The 13,685-nt window shown below is 40.8% G+C and overlaps 1 protein-coding gene across 4 annotated transcripts in view; it reads left to right on the top strand.

The window, feature by feature from the left end:
* Window positions 1-3,085: 3,085 nt before the first annotated feature.
* Window positions 3,086-13,685, top strand: part of LOC136097524 (uncharacterized) — a 47,482-nt gene continuing 36,882 nt past the window's right edge. For 2 of the 4 annotated variants that reach the window (XM_071804717.1, XM_071804709.1), the window contains exon 1: window positions 4,917-7,122. In XM_071804717.1, the coding sequence (XP_071660818.1) occupies window positions 5,681-7,122 (1,442 nt within the window). In that variant the 5' untranslated portion in view covers window positions 4,917-5,680. Of the gene's footprint in view, window positions 3,110-3,566; window positions 4,509-4,916; window positions 7,123-13,685 lie in introns of those variants that run through there. The other 2 variants (XM_065829938.2, XM_071804705.1) reach the window with 2 other exon arrangements.

The following is a 13,685-nucleotide window of genomic DNA, read 5'->3' as shown; positions in this document are numbered from 1 at the left end:
CAAATTGTGTTGCTATCTGTAATGTTCAAACCAGCTTAAACTTACAAGACACTTGGAAAACTGAATTAAAGTCTGATTATATAAGGTGGTAAATTTTCCTTTCACTCTTCTCTTAGATCAGTTAAAGCCAACATTTCATCAACTAATAGTAAGGTGATTGCATAAATGTCAAGGAACAGATAATTTTTCATAATTCATTACCTATGCAATAACAGTAGTTTCCACCAAAATCATAGATGGGTTTTGTATGGTACAGAAAGCATATTTTAGGTGACGTAGTAGAGTTCTACCAGGTACATGGTAGAGTTCTAAACAAATTTATAAACATATGAAAAAAATCAAGGTGTAAAATTCAGACTCCTCTGCAAACAAATTTAAACCACAATCTATTAATACTTCTTTGTAAATATTTTCACCATCAGAGTGTTCAGCCCCTAGGACACTATTTTACCTATCCTATCAGCTTCTCCTTTTATTATCTAGTGCAGCCTGATTTTGTACCTTTGTCTGCAATAAGTACAACATCTTCCCATATGAGATCTGTAGCAGCTGTAGTAGTACCATCAGGGAAAGCATACTTTATTACCCTCAATTAGTTTGAAAAAATGACATTAGGGTATTGTCAGTTGTAACATGTGGCTTATTTAATTAGATACACAAGTACTGGGAGAATTCCCAAAATGAAATACATCTGGGACAATTACTAGATACACAACATGAAGCATTTGAGAGCTTTGATCTCCAGATACTATCTTCAGAAGATCCACGTGCAGTACACTGTTATTATCTCTAAATGGTTAACTTGGGCTTTTCATGATATAGCTCGTGTAGGGAAACTAATAATTATTATTTGAGATGGAAAATATTTTTTTTCCTTAGGATTCAATAATCTATAGTATTACTATTAGAAAAGAATTCTTCGAGAAGTCAAGAATCTTGGTTGCAAAGTATTTTTAATAGTAAAATTAAGGAAGCCTTCTTACTCCAGCTACAGGAGGCATCATGTGTGGAGGCTCTCATCCTGCTGGGGGACTTCAAGCACCCCAGCATCTGCTGGAAAAGTTGCACAGTGAGCTGTCAGCAATCCAAAAGGCTCCTGGAGTACATTGAGGATAACTTCTTAAGCCAGGTAATAGACAGCCCTACCAGAGGGGATGTGATACTAGACCTGATGGTCACCAAGGCAAGTGAGCTAATAAGTGACGTCAAGATTGGAGACAGGCTGGGCTGCAGCGATTGTGCACTTGTGGAGTTCGCAGTCCTGAGGGATGTGGATCAGGCAAAAAGTAAAGTCAGGACCCTGAATTTTAGGAAAGCCAGCTTCCAACTCTTCAAGGAATTAGTTAACAGGACCCCCTGGGAAACTGCCCTCAGGACAGGGAGTAGAACAGAGCTGGCAGGTCCTCAAGCACAAGAAATCAAGATCCCCAGGTGTAAGAAATTGAGTAAGGAGGGCAAGAGGCCGGCATGGCTGAGTCAAGACCTGCTGGTCAAACTAAATGGCAAGAAGGAAATGCACAGGTGGTGGCAGCAGTTACAGCTATCCTGGGAAAAGTTGAGGGACACTGCCTGGTTGTGCATAGGTGCGGTCAGGAAGGCCAAGGCATGCCTGGAGCTGAACTTGGCAAGGGACGTAAAGAATAACAAGAAGAGCTTCTACAGGTATGTCAACCAGAAAAGGAAGGTCAAAGAAAGCGTTCCTCCTGTGATAAGCAAGACTGACAAACTGGTAACAACAGATGAGGAGAAGGCTGAGGTACTCAACAACTTCTTTGCCTCAGTCTTCACAAGCAATCTCTCTTCCCACGCTTCTCGAGTGGATGAACTGCAAGACAAGGACTGGGGGAGCAAAGTACCTCTCACGGTAAGTGAAGATCAGATTCGTGGCTGCTTAAGGAACCTGAACATACATAAATTTATGGGACCTGATGAGGTGCATCCCAGGGTCCTGAAGGAACTGGCTGGTGTGGTTGCCAAGTCACTCTCCATGGTATCTGAGAAGTCATGGCAGTCAGGTGAAGTCCCTGATGACTGGAAAAAGGAAAGCATTGCACCCATTTTTAAAAATGGTAGAAAGGAGGACCCCAGGAACTACTGACCTGTCAGCCTCACAGCTGTGCCTGGGAAGATCATGGAACAGATCCTCCCAGAAGTTATGCTGAGGCACATGGAGGGCAGGGAGGTGATTTGAGAAAGCCAGTGTGGCTTCACCAAGGGCAAGTCCTGCCTGACCATCCCAGTGGCCTTCCACAATGGAGTAACTACATCAGTGGAAAAAGGAAGGGCTACACACATGTATATAATCCACTATAATAAATGTTTTCCCTTGGGGTTACAGACAAAAATTTATGCTTTATTCAGAACAACCATCAGATAGTTTTAGGAAGGTAGGACATCCCACAGAAACCAGAGTCAAACCACGGTGTGTGTACAGCAGGGCGCCCGAGCAGGAGAGCGGAACAGTGACACAGGTGGAACACAAACAAGGCTGCTGGCTGGAGCTTCTGACCTGTGTTTCCACTAACTTGAGATTTTTTTTTTCTTCCACCAAGAATAGAACACCAAATGTTTTAATACTGAGTTAGAGAAATCAGCTCGCCGATTTCACTGCAGTACAACCACCAGCTGAGTAACCACACCAGCGGCCTCTGCCCTCACAAATGCAACACCTCCCCACAGGTGGAGAGAACAACCTCCAAGAGAGTTTAAAACAGCCTAAAACCCACTCCCCCGTGGTTGTCTTGGATCACTTTCCTCCACGGACAGCGGAATGGGCTGTTTTGGGGTAAAGCCGCCCCGCCCCTCACTGCCCGGCCCGCCCTGCGACCGCCCACTCGCGGCCCGTCCGCAAGGTCTCCTTCCCGCGCTCTCAGTCACAGCCCCGCCCCCGGCGCAGGGGATGCTGGGAGTCGCAGTCCGCCGAGGGGAACTACAAGTCCCATAACCGCGGGGAGGTGCGGGGGTGAAAGGGCAGAGGGAGGCGGCGCCATTTTGGGAGCGAGCGGTTGCCAGCGCTCCCCTCCCCCGCCCGCCGGGGGTGCGCTGCTGGCCGAGCGGCGGCAGGGACGGACGGGCGGGCGGGCGGGCGGCCGCCTGCCTCTGCCTTGAGGTTGGTCTCTTCACCCGTATGTGGCTGTGGCTTCTGTTCAGCAGGGCTGGGAAGGCGCTTCTCCTCTCCGCCACCACCATCTCTGACACCGACGTGTGGCAGAGAGGGATCGCGGCCGAGTGCTCGTGTCGCCGCGGCCGGACGGGAGGGGGACGGTGCGGGGGCGGTGGTGTTGGCGCCCAAGAGCCGGCTGCTGGGGCTGTGGGACTGCGACGCCGGGCCGAGGGGAGTGTGCGGGGGGGCGAGAACGGATGGGGCCTCACCCTGGGGTGGGGAGCGGGAGTGCGGCCCGCACACCTACCGAGAGCTGGGGCTGGCGGCTCCCGGCAGCCGCCCCCTCGCCTCGAGCACCCGCTGCCAGCGGCGGCCCCAGCGCCGCCCGCCCCGTGCGGGAGCAGCCGCTGCTCCCGGCCCTCAGCCGTGCCCGGGCTCTGTGCCAGGGTCACTGGCCTATATGTTTGATAACCTCCCTACCCTAAAAGAGGTAGTCAGGCAAGCAAAGCCAGGCGATTTCCCCCGTCTTTAAATTCTGCCATGAATGCTGCCTTTTTCTATCTGGAAATTTGTTGAACAGGTGGAGTTTAGGGCCATGAGTTACTTGTTTGAGGCTTCTGGATATTTAGCAGGTTAGTTGAAGTCCTAATTTAGTATTGGTGGTGCCAGCCAAGTGAGTCACCTATGCCAACGCAGGTTCAATGCTTATAACCAATTCTTTACAGAAATACGACAGACCTATTCCTATCCCATTGAAAAGACAAGACTGTCACTTCGATTGCACTTTCGCAGTGCATACTTGCTCTGTTCTCCGCAAGAATGCAGGTGGAGATGCTTTCACACGCAACTTCACTGTCCCAGAGGATAGTCAGAGAAGGTCTGTTAAAAATGAGCAAGAAAGGATATTCCTGTGTGGGACAGTTGCAGAGCAGAATCTTCCACCATTGGGGAGGTAGTTGTGCAGCAAATGTTTACATGCTCTCCGTTTTCGTTCCACATGACAATATATGCTTTGCTTACATACCATTCCAGAAGATAGATGGGGACAGAAGCTGGTGAAGAAACTTGCTTTCCCAAGTCTGTTTTTGAGTGGAGTTGAGGAATGTTTTTGGGTAGATGTGGGGTAGAGTCCATAATTCATATAATGCCACACTTGCTTTCCAATTTACAAAAAGGAGGAACTGAGAAGCTGGAGGTGTGCAAAAAGATCTCTTGAGAAACCATAGTACTCACAATGTTGTTCTACCGATTCTGAGGAAGAGGGATAGTTGTATGCCCATATTTCTCCCTCTGCTGACGTAAGTGCTGTCTTCCAAGTAGTAAAGTCAAAGGCAAACAGTAAAATCTCCTCAGTTTAGAAATTTTGAGACTGAGGAGAGCAGAATTGTCTTCCTTTGGATAGCAGGTGAGAAAATGTCTAGAGTAGCACCTTTGTTGTCGGTCTTGCAAATGAACATGAGATGATAAATGTTACAAATCTTCCTTTAGTACTGCTTACAGATCCTTTTCAGATAAGAAAAAGACTTCACGCCCAGAGTCAAGAGCATGTGACATTTTAGTAATATTTAGCCCTAGAAAGTTGAAGTCTTCACAGGAAGCAGTAGAGCAAATCCTCCAGTGGGAAAAATACCATTCTTCTTGTTTGGTACTGAATTTGGGTTTTGGGGGAGAGGGGGGATTTGCTAAATAAACCACTGGGCACTTGATTTATAATAAAACAACTGTTGATTTTTATTGCATTTGATCTAGACTCCAGGAATACAAAGGAAAATTCAATAGATGAATAATGACGTGACCATGTGTCTTGGTGGCCAGTGCCATCTTGTGTTGTTTTTAATTGCTCTTGTCTCTCTGAATCTTTCTGGAATCTATTGGCTTGTTCTCAGATTGCAGTCTGTTTGGGGCAGGGATTTTTTTGTGTGTTTATTTTTAGAAAACATGCAACTAACTGGTCTTGGGCCCTAACAAAGGTCTTTAGTTGTTCTAAATCCAGAAACATAACAACAAATTGCAAATTTTAGTGTTATTTGACTAGTACCAAGTTATAAATGCTATCCAGTATCTGTTTGTTTAGCATTAAATTAATTAGGTGAGTTCAGTTTGTGTCACAGAAAATAATCCTTGTGATTGAAGTATATGCATTTTTGTTGATCGTATGAGTAGTGATGTCAAGCATCAGTTTGTGCACTGGAAATTGGCACATTTATGCTGTAAAAGAGATTTATAACACTTGGCAGATTAACATAGGTCAATAGAGAAAAGAGATTGCTGGTGTAATTAATTTTTCAAATATTCACATTTTTAAGTGTCATTTGAAAATTCTTGAAGGTGGGTCATAAAATGTGGCTGCCAGACTGATACAGCACTAATGTATTTCTTTGAAGGTGCTCAATAATGTGGCAGTTTTGTTTAAACAAGACTTCCCGTAGGTGATGTTTGCTTTTCTTCTGGTTGAGTACATTCTGTTTGTGACCGTGGAACGTCTGAGGGTGCATATTATAGGCCTGAATAAATGCTGCTTTTTGATACTTTACTTTAAAATTGTGCATTCTGATAATGTATTAATTTTTTTTTAAGATGCTTCATGCTGAAAGTCAAGTAAGGCTCTTGGAGTGTCAGGATGAAATCACAATTGAGCCATGTTCTAAAAAAATGAAGTCAACAGAAGGGGCTTATGAAAAACTCTCTGATGATAACCAGGATATTCAAGAGGAAGTGGATGCTGAAAGAACATCAAATGATTTCATACCAGCATATGCCTCAGATAAGCAAGGGCAACGTGAAATGCAGAAGCAAGAGAAAATACTTGACGGCATCTTGGGAACACTGAATGAAGCAGTTCCCGAACATAATCAAGTGCTTGGTCAGCCAGTTGATTCAGAAACTGTGCAGAATGTAAATCCTCCATTTGCATCAATAAATGACACTGAAGTTGAAGAAAAGAAAGATAGTCTTATTACAAATAATGCTGATGAAGATAATGTTAGAAATAGTAGGGCATCATTCCTAGTAAATAAAAATGGATCAGATGATGAGTTTTTTACAAGCAAAGAATTTATTGGACCGATTTATAAACCTCCTGAAAGCAACAAACAAGACAAATCTGACAGTTGCGTTGAATGTGGAAGCAGTGGGGAAGATCAGAATCAATTGCGTGAAAACAGAACTGAAAGTAAGGATCCAAAGAAGGTGCAGACTGTTTTTTCTGTTGTACCAGAAATAGATGATGAACTGGACCAGTTCTATAAAGAAATTCACCAGCTGGAAAATGAAAATGTAGATACTGATTTTCAGGAAAAAGAAACTGAAATTTCTCAGGAACAATATTCATCATATAACTGTAGTCAAACCTCACAAGAGGATTATCCACGCGTATTGTTGGGCAGCCCCCAGCCGTTTTATGGGAATGAACAATGTTTCTCTGGGGAACAGCAAAGTGAGAAGGCAAGCAATGAGCAGCAGTTTGTCATGGAAACAAGTGAATGGAAAAATGAAAATACCTTTCATGGACAGGTAGATTCTAAATATTGGAACTACTCAGTGCCTGAGTTCAGACCTGCTTGGCAATCAACAGTGTCTTTCATAGTACCTCAGGGACCTCTTGCTCCCAAATTTAACCATCAGTCGCATTTTCAGATACTTAATCCCCCACCACAAAAAACAAATGCTCTCTCTTGTCACAATGGTGAACTTTATTACAAAAATTATCATGGTTACCATGGAAATACTGACATGAACAGTCATAGTCTATTGCTTGATCAGAGTACCAAATATGCTGGTCATATTGATATCCACACTACTCAGGTCTTCAGACATGGAAATAGTGACCAGAATGGACTCCAAAATAATGGTTTCTGTGAAACCCGAGAAGACCATTGGAAGGATCCAAAAGTTGACAGTACAGAAGGCATGCACATCTTTTCTTCTTTGCAGTTACCTGAAGAAAGATTCAGCTGTTCACAGAAATTGCTTCTAATCTTGAGAGGCCTACCTGGTTCAGGGAAATCGACACTTTCTCGGTAAGTAAAGACAAAGCTTAAGAAGCTTATTCAAATAAGAAGTTTTAAGAATTAAAAAAAAAATCTGTAAACACTTCGCAAACTTTGGTGTTTGTAAATTAGGCTGTTAGAATGCCGTAATTTTTACTCAATGAGAAAAAAATGTAAATAAATACTAAAAATATTTGCCTGTTTGTTTGGTTTTTTGGGGGGTGTTTGTTTGGTTTGGTTTTGTTCTTTGTTTGGTTTTGTTTTGTTTTTTGTTTTGTTTTTGTTTGTTTGCTTGGTTTTGTTTTGTGTGTGTTGTTTTGTGTGTGTTGGGTTTTTTGTTTGTTATTTTTGTGTGTGTGTGTGGTGTTTGGGGATATTTTGTGTTATTTGTTGGTTTGGGTTTTTTGTCTAGTTTAGAATGCTGATGAGCAGGAGTTGGTTTTGTGTTAAATTTAAAATCTTTTGTATCCATCAGATTGCATAATCTTTTACTCTGAAACTTTCAGGTGTCCTAATATGTGACAGTCTGCCTCTTTCTATTCTTCAATTCCTTCATTTAAAAAAATATCCGTCAAATCTAACAGCATTCATTTGATTCAACCAGAAGCACTTTTTTTGTCCATGCGAAAGTCTTCACAGACTTTTAGAAGAATTTTGCTACTCTGAAAATACCTAATTTGTTTTTTAGTGTGTTGACTAAACTGAGCATAATAATCTCATTCCCTTTTTTTCACACTATGGTTTGTCACCTTCTCTGCTTAGTTTTGGACAACACATAAGAAAAGTATTATTTTCCCTTAAAAATATATTGGTTTGAGCCTGACAGGGTTAAAACAGGTATCACCTCCAACTTGGATTTTCACTTTTTTTTTTTTTTGGTCTAGTTTAAAAAGCATGTAATATGACATAGAACACAGACACTATGTGTGTCAAGTGAAAATAGGTTTCTCTTGCATACCAAAAAAAAGTTACTATTTCAGTGCTTACTGGTTGATCTTCATCCAGAAACTGTACATCACTTCTGTGGTTATCTTCTGTTGTATGCTAAGAGTCTGTTCAGTAGATACAGTGATCATGGTCTTCCTTGTTTGTATAATTTTAACGATAACGTTTTCTAGTTACTGAGGGCTCTATTTTACAAACATGCATTTTCAAAGCTACCTGACCCTGTGTGGGTATTATTACAATGATTTCTTTATGGAAGTAACATGGGAAATTAAAAAAAAACAAGCCCCTGTGGAAAAAATGCTGCCTCGTTCAGTGCAGGAATTGGATAATTCTTAATGTGAAGATATCTAATAAAATAGAATATTTTGTTTTCCCTGTTTTATGTGCTGAATTGTCTTTGAATCTTCCTCCGAGAAAGATTCTAAATATTTTCAGTTTTTTATGAACACTTCTTTTTTCCTTTCTTGCTGGTGAGATCAATTACTAATTTCATTTAACAGATGGAAAGTGGGCACTGTGAGAATCAGGGTCAAGGAAAAAAAATTAATCTGGGTGCAGAACTTGAACTGTGTGGGACTTGTTTTTCAGTGTATTCAATTATATGCACTTTCATATGTTCAAAGCTTGACTGCAATTGTTAATTCCCGGAAAATCGTGTCTCAGGTACCTGGTGATGGTGTTGGTGGGGGAACCCAGAATGTCTATGAGAAAAATATACGTCTTATTTAGAAAATAAGTCTTAGGAATAAGTTTCAGGAAATTTAAGTCTTAATAAAGTTGACTGTACGTGTAACCTCATAGACTTTTGCAATCTATTTTAGTCTACACTTTTGCAGTGTAGACTAGGACAGCAAATAGAATCTTCTGATACCATATTAGTACCCATGGGTATCTTTGCAAGCTTGATGTCTGTAGCACCTGCAAACAAACCTTTACCACTTGTGCTAGCAAAATGACTATGTGGAAAAAAAAAAATAGAAAATTGTATGGATCAGCACTAGAAGGGAATGAAATGCATCTTGCAAGTGGGTTTCCCAAGCGTGAAATGACAACAGAGCAGTAGTGGGACCCAGAAATCTTGAATTCATACCTACTTTTTGTGTAAAGTAAGGGTTTTTAAGTACAGACACTTTCCTTCCTGCTCCCAATCTTGACCCCTATCTGTCTCAAAGCTGGTATCAGATGGCATCTTACTGTCTTACTTGTCAGATTAAACAAGCCCAGCTGCTATTAACCTCTCCTCCTGGGTCGTTTGCCCTTAGCTGGATTGGTAACCATCTGTTCAATCTTTTAATGGTTTTCAGCATGTCTTTTGGACTGGGAGACCCTAAACTGCACACAGTATTTCAGAACTTACCGCACAAGAGCCAGCTAGAGCATGGATGATACCTTTCATTGATCTGCTGGCCACATTTTCTCTAATAAATCCAATCATGTGGTTTGCTCTTCTTTTGATGAGAGCACACCATTCACTCATCTCCAGCTTGATGTCCACTGTGGTCCTCAGATCTCTTTCAGCATGTACTAATGCTCAAGTTTCTTTTCTACCAGCTGCAAAACTTTGCTGTTTTCCATGTTGAGCTTCATGATGTTTAGCCTGCTGCTCATGTTTCTTGGTGTCCTTCTGGATAGAAGCCCTACTGCTGCTCAGTTTATCAGTCATCGCTACTAATTTGATGTCATCTGCAAGTTCTCTACCTCATCATCTACAATAACAATGAAGATACCAAAAAAATTGGTCCCACTGTCATCCCTTGCTGTACTCTGCTTCTTACTGACTGGGAGATGATGTCAAAAGCCTTGAAAATTTCAAATTATGATACTTTCATTACTCTGTCCTCATCCATATCAGAGGGTGCATTCTGGTCAGTAAAGAATTGTTTCTCTGTTGCAAACCCTCTTCCTGATTATCTTGACTCTTCCTGATTATCTTAATTTCTTGCATATGATTGGAAATAGATTCCAGGAACATGCACTTCGTTGTCTTTCCAGGAGCTGAGGTCAGAAAAGGTTGAGCAGCCTTTAGTTCTTGGGCCTTTGTCTTTACTTGCCTTAAATATGAGCATAACATTAGCAGTTTCCTGGTCATTGAGTAGCTCCCCCTCAACTCAATTTATTTCCTGCATTCCCCTGACCTAGGCAATCCCAGCCTCCTGAGGCTCGTTGGAGTTCCGATCTCTTTACCCATCTATTTCCAGTTTTGTATTTCAATACCTATTCAGCCGTGATTTTTGGTCTCTGCTTACTTGCTCCACGTCTGCTCCTCAGTTCTAAGCTGATTTCTCAGTTCCTCCTTCTGCCCCAGCTTTCCTCCCAGGTTCATCTGGTCTCTGTTTCAGCTTATGGCATCATCGCATTCCCAGCTTCGTTGTACCAGTTTCTTCCTTGCGCTTCACTTTTGGCCATGTCCCTATTTCCTAGCTCTGCTGACAGTACCAAGTTGCTTGTTCCAGTGTTTGTACCACTGTGTGCTTCCCATGGCCTTCCTATTTTAGGCCAATTTTGTTCCTTCTCTTGCCATTCTTAAGATTGTTTTGGGATAAATGTGTTTGTACAGTGCAGTATTGGTACTGAAACAGTTTCTTGCTACTGCAAGAATGCTTTGTTCAGGAATCAACTTACTGCAGTGAGAATCTTCCCATTTTCTACTCCACTTTGTACAATAAGGAGTACTTTTCACTATTCTCTGTGCACATGACATTTTAAAGTCTTAGAGCTTGGGCAGATTTACAAAAACTTTTTGCAGGAAAAAAAAATGCTAGATTTCAATTCTTTGATCCAAAGCTTCTCAGAGGAAAGTTTGGAACAACAAAACATGATAAAAATGCTGTGTTTCTTCCTTGGTTTTAGAAGTGATTGACCATTTAGTTAGAAATTTTCTAAAACAATTTGGCCAGACAGATACCCAGGAATCTTTAGCCCAAATAAGAAAAGTCTGCTACAATTAGAAGTAGATGATAATGTGATCTTACAATGCTGGAAAAAGTTACAAAAAACAGACTTGAATTTTTAGGGTATTTTGCTACTGAATTTGGCAGCAATTGGAATTTTACATTCCTCCATAAATATCTGAACTTGAATTTGAATAAAAAGGAGCTTAATGAGCTTGAGAGAACAAATATTGATGTAATTTAAGAAGCACATTTTTAATTAAATCCATTGTCAGGAGTATATAGAGAGTAATTTTATCTGTGGACATTTTTCCTGAGAGTACCATCTTCTGAATGGAAGAGTTCATATTTGTAGGTGAATGTAGGAACAGTTGTGTGCTGTTGTTTGTAATTACATTTTTTTTTAAACAGTGTTAGAAGTAATGCTTTTAAAGTAGCATTTACATACCTTAGTAATACTACAGGTTTTAAAATTATATTTACTTTTTTTTTTCCATCATCTGTTATACGCTAGGTATTTTAAATAGGTGAATTACTGGATTCTAAGTGGTAATCTTTATTTTAAACTCATCTCTCAAAGTAGGCGAACCAGGATGCAGGTTGGAGGTCCAAGTTAGTTGTGAAGAAAAATTAAGGCAGGATTTGTGTGTGCTCTCTTTGCCTAAACATACTTGCTGTTGTTTCTGTTTCCTAGTTCATGAACCTGGGATAAATTTTGTTTCCAAATACGTTAGAAATATATTAATTATTCCATATGATGTCAACAAGTATGTTTGTGTTTCAAATTTTAGAAGTTCAAATACTAAGAATTCTGAAAGAGCTAATTGTCAGGCTTTTTAAAAGTGTTTTATGATTTAATTTCACATTTTAGAAACAGGCTATGATCATTACTGTAATAATTGAAGTTTCAGCTCATAAACTTTGTGATAGCTTGTGTGTTGTATATGGGGTAAGGGTACCGTTACTCTGGGCTCTTTGATGGTCACTTTGCCTTCCTGAGTTCTATGGTTTTAGGATTACTCTTGCAAACATAGTTCACTATATTAAATCTGTTTTATCTCTTATATGAGTTAATAAATAAATTGCAGTGCATTCTGAACTTCAGGGCATAATAAAATATTTCAAGAATAAACTTTGTTGATGGGTCTGCAAGATTCTTGAACCCTTGTCATTCTGTTTCTTTATTGCTACAGCTAATGATGTTTGAAAGATACAATGCAAGAATTTGAGTAAGTGAATTATGCTCCAGAACACTCAGGAAATTAATGCCCCATTGATTCCATTAGTGTTGATTCATCAGTTAATATGTATTCCTATAGAAACCTGATGGTCAGGCTCCTGGAAGCTGTAGGGGTGTGTGTATCTGCTCAGCTAGCAGAAGAATCCCAGTTATTATTTACTATCTCTTTTATTAAAGCAGATGATCCTTACTGTAATATGTGTGTATACATTCACCACACAAAAAGTGAGTGTGGAAGATGGATCCAGTTTTTCTAGCACTATTAGGGACCTGGAGCACAAGTCTGGTGAGGAGCAGTTGAGGAACTGGGGCTGTTCGGCCTGGAGAAAAGGAGGCTGAGGGGAGACCTTATCGCTGTGTACAACTACCTGAAAGGAGGTTTTAACATGGAGGGTGTTTGGCTCTTCTCCCAGGTAACAAATGATAGAGGAAATGGCCTTAGCTTACACCAGGAGGGTTAATTAGGTATTAGGAAAAAATCCTTCCCAGAAAGGGTTGTCAGGCACTAGAACAGACTGCCCAGGGCAGTGGTGGAGTCACCATCCCTGGAGGTGTTTAAAAGACATTTAGATGAGATTCTTAGGGACATGGTTTGGTGCTAGAGTTAGGTTATGATTGGACTTGATGATCCTGAGGGTCCCTTCCAACTGAGGTGATTCTGTGAATAGATACACCACACACAACAGCATTTTTTTAGTATGATTTGCTGGTGCTATTTATCTACATAGAACAAAAAGAGGCTTTCAGTCCTTCTGTGCTCTCCTATACCAGTGTAATACACATCCTATTAAAAGACATAGGCTCTAACAAAAATAATTATTGAACAATGTCCAAAAAAGTGGCTGTAATTTTGCTGTATCATGCTCTGCTTTCTGATATAGTGTTACTACTTATCCTGAGGTAACCTTAATACTCTGGGAAAGGGGAAAAGAGCAAGAAGGAAAAAACAGCTTGAATGATGTTTTGATCATGTTACTTTATGGTTACATAATTAGTAGTTTGTTCTGGTCCTCGGTAATCTGAATTTTGTTGTTACAGATCTTTGTATTTTAAAAGCAAAAATAACCAATAACATTGTTGTGGGGCAATAAATGTGTAGGAATATAAGTTAATATGTCATACAGTGTCCCACTCCTTAAACTATGATCCATAATGGGTCTCTTCTCAGTGACATGTAGCAAAACATAGCAAATTCCTTGTGTAGGAATTAAATAGCTCTCCCTGCAGATATAGATAGATATAGGAAAGCCTGGTAACTTAGAACTAACACACATTTGTTCCCCTACCTTATTTGGGATTTGGCCAGTTCTTTTCTGGTTCTGCTGCCTCAGCAGTAGTGCATCCCACATACTGCTAGTGCAGGTTGGGTTTCTTAGCCTTTAGGTACATTGCCTGTTTCTGAGTCAGAATAGTTGCCTATATTTCCATAGGACAGTGATATCTGAGTGTTGCAGTGGGCTATAAATGCTCTGTGGCTCTAACTGGCTGTTTTCTGTTTTCAAACTTGAATATAC

Source organism: Patagioenas fasciata, chromosome 1, assembly GCF_037038585.1.
Source record: "Patagioenas fasciata isolate bPatFas1 chromosome 1, bPatFas1.hap1, whole genome shotgun sequence".
Classification (NCBI taxonomy): Eukaryota; Metazoa; Chordata; class Aves; order Columbiformes; family Columbidae; genus Patagioenas; species Patagioenas fasciata.
This window is presented reverse-complemented; position numbering and strand designations above follow the sequence as displayed.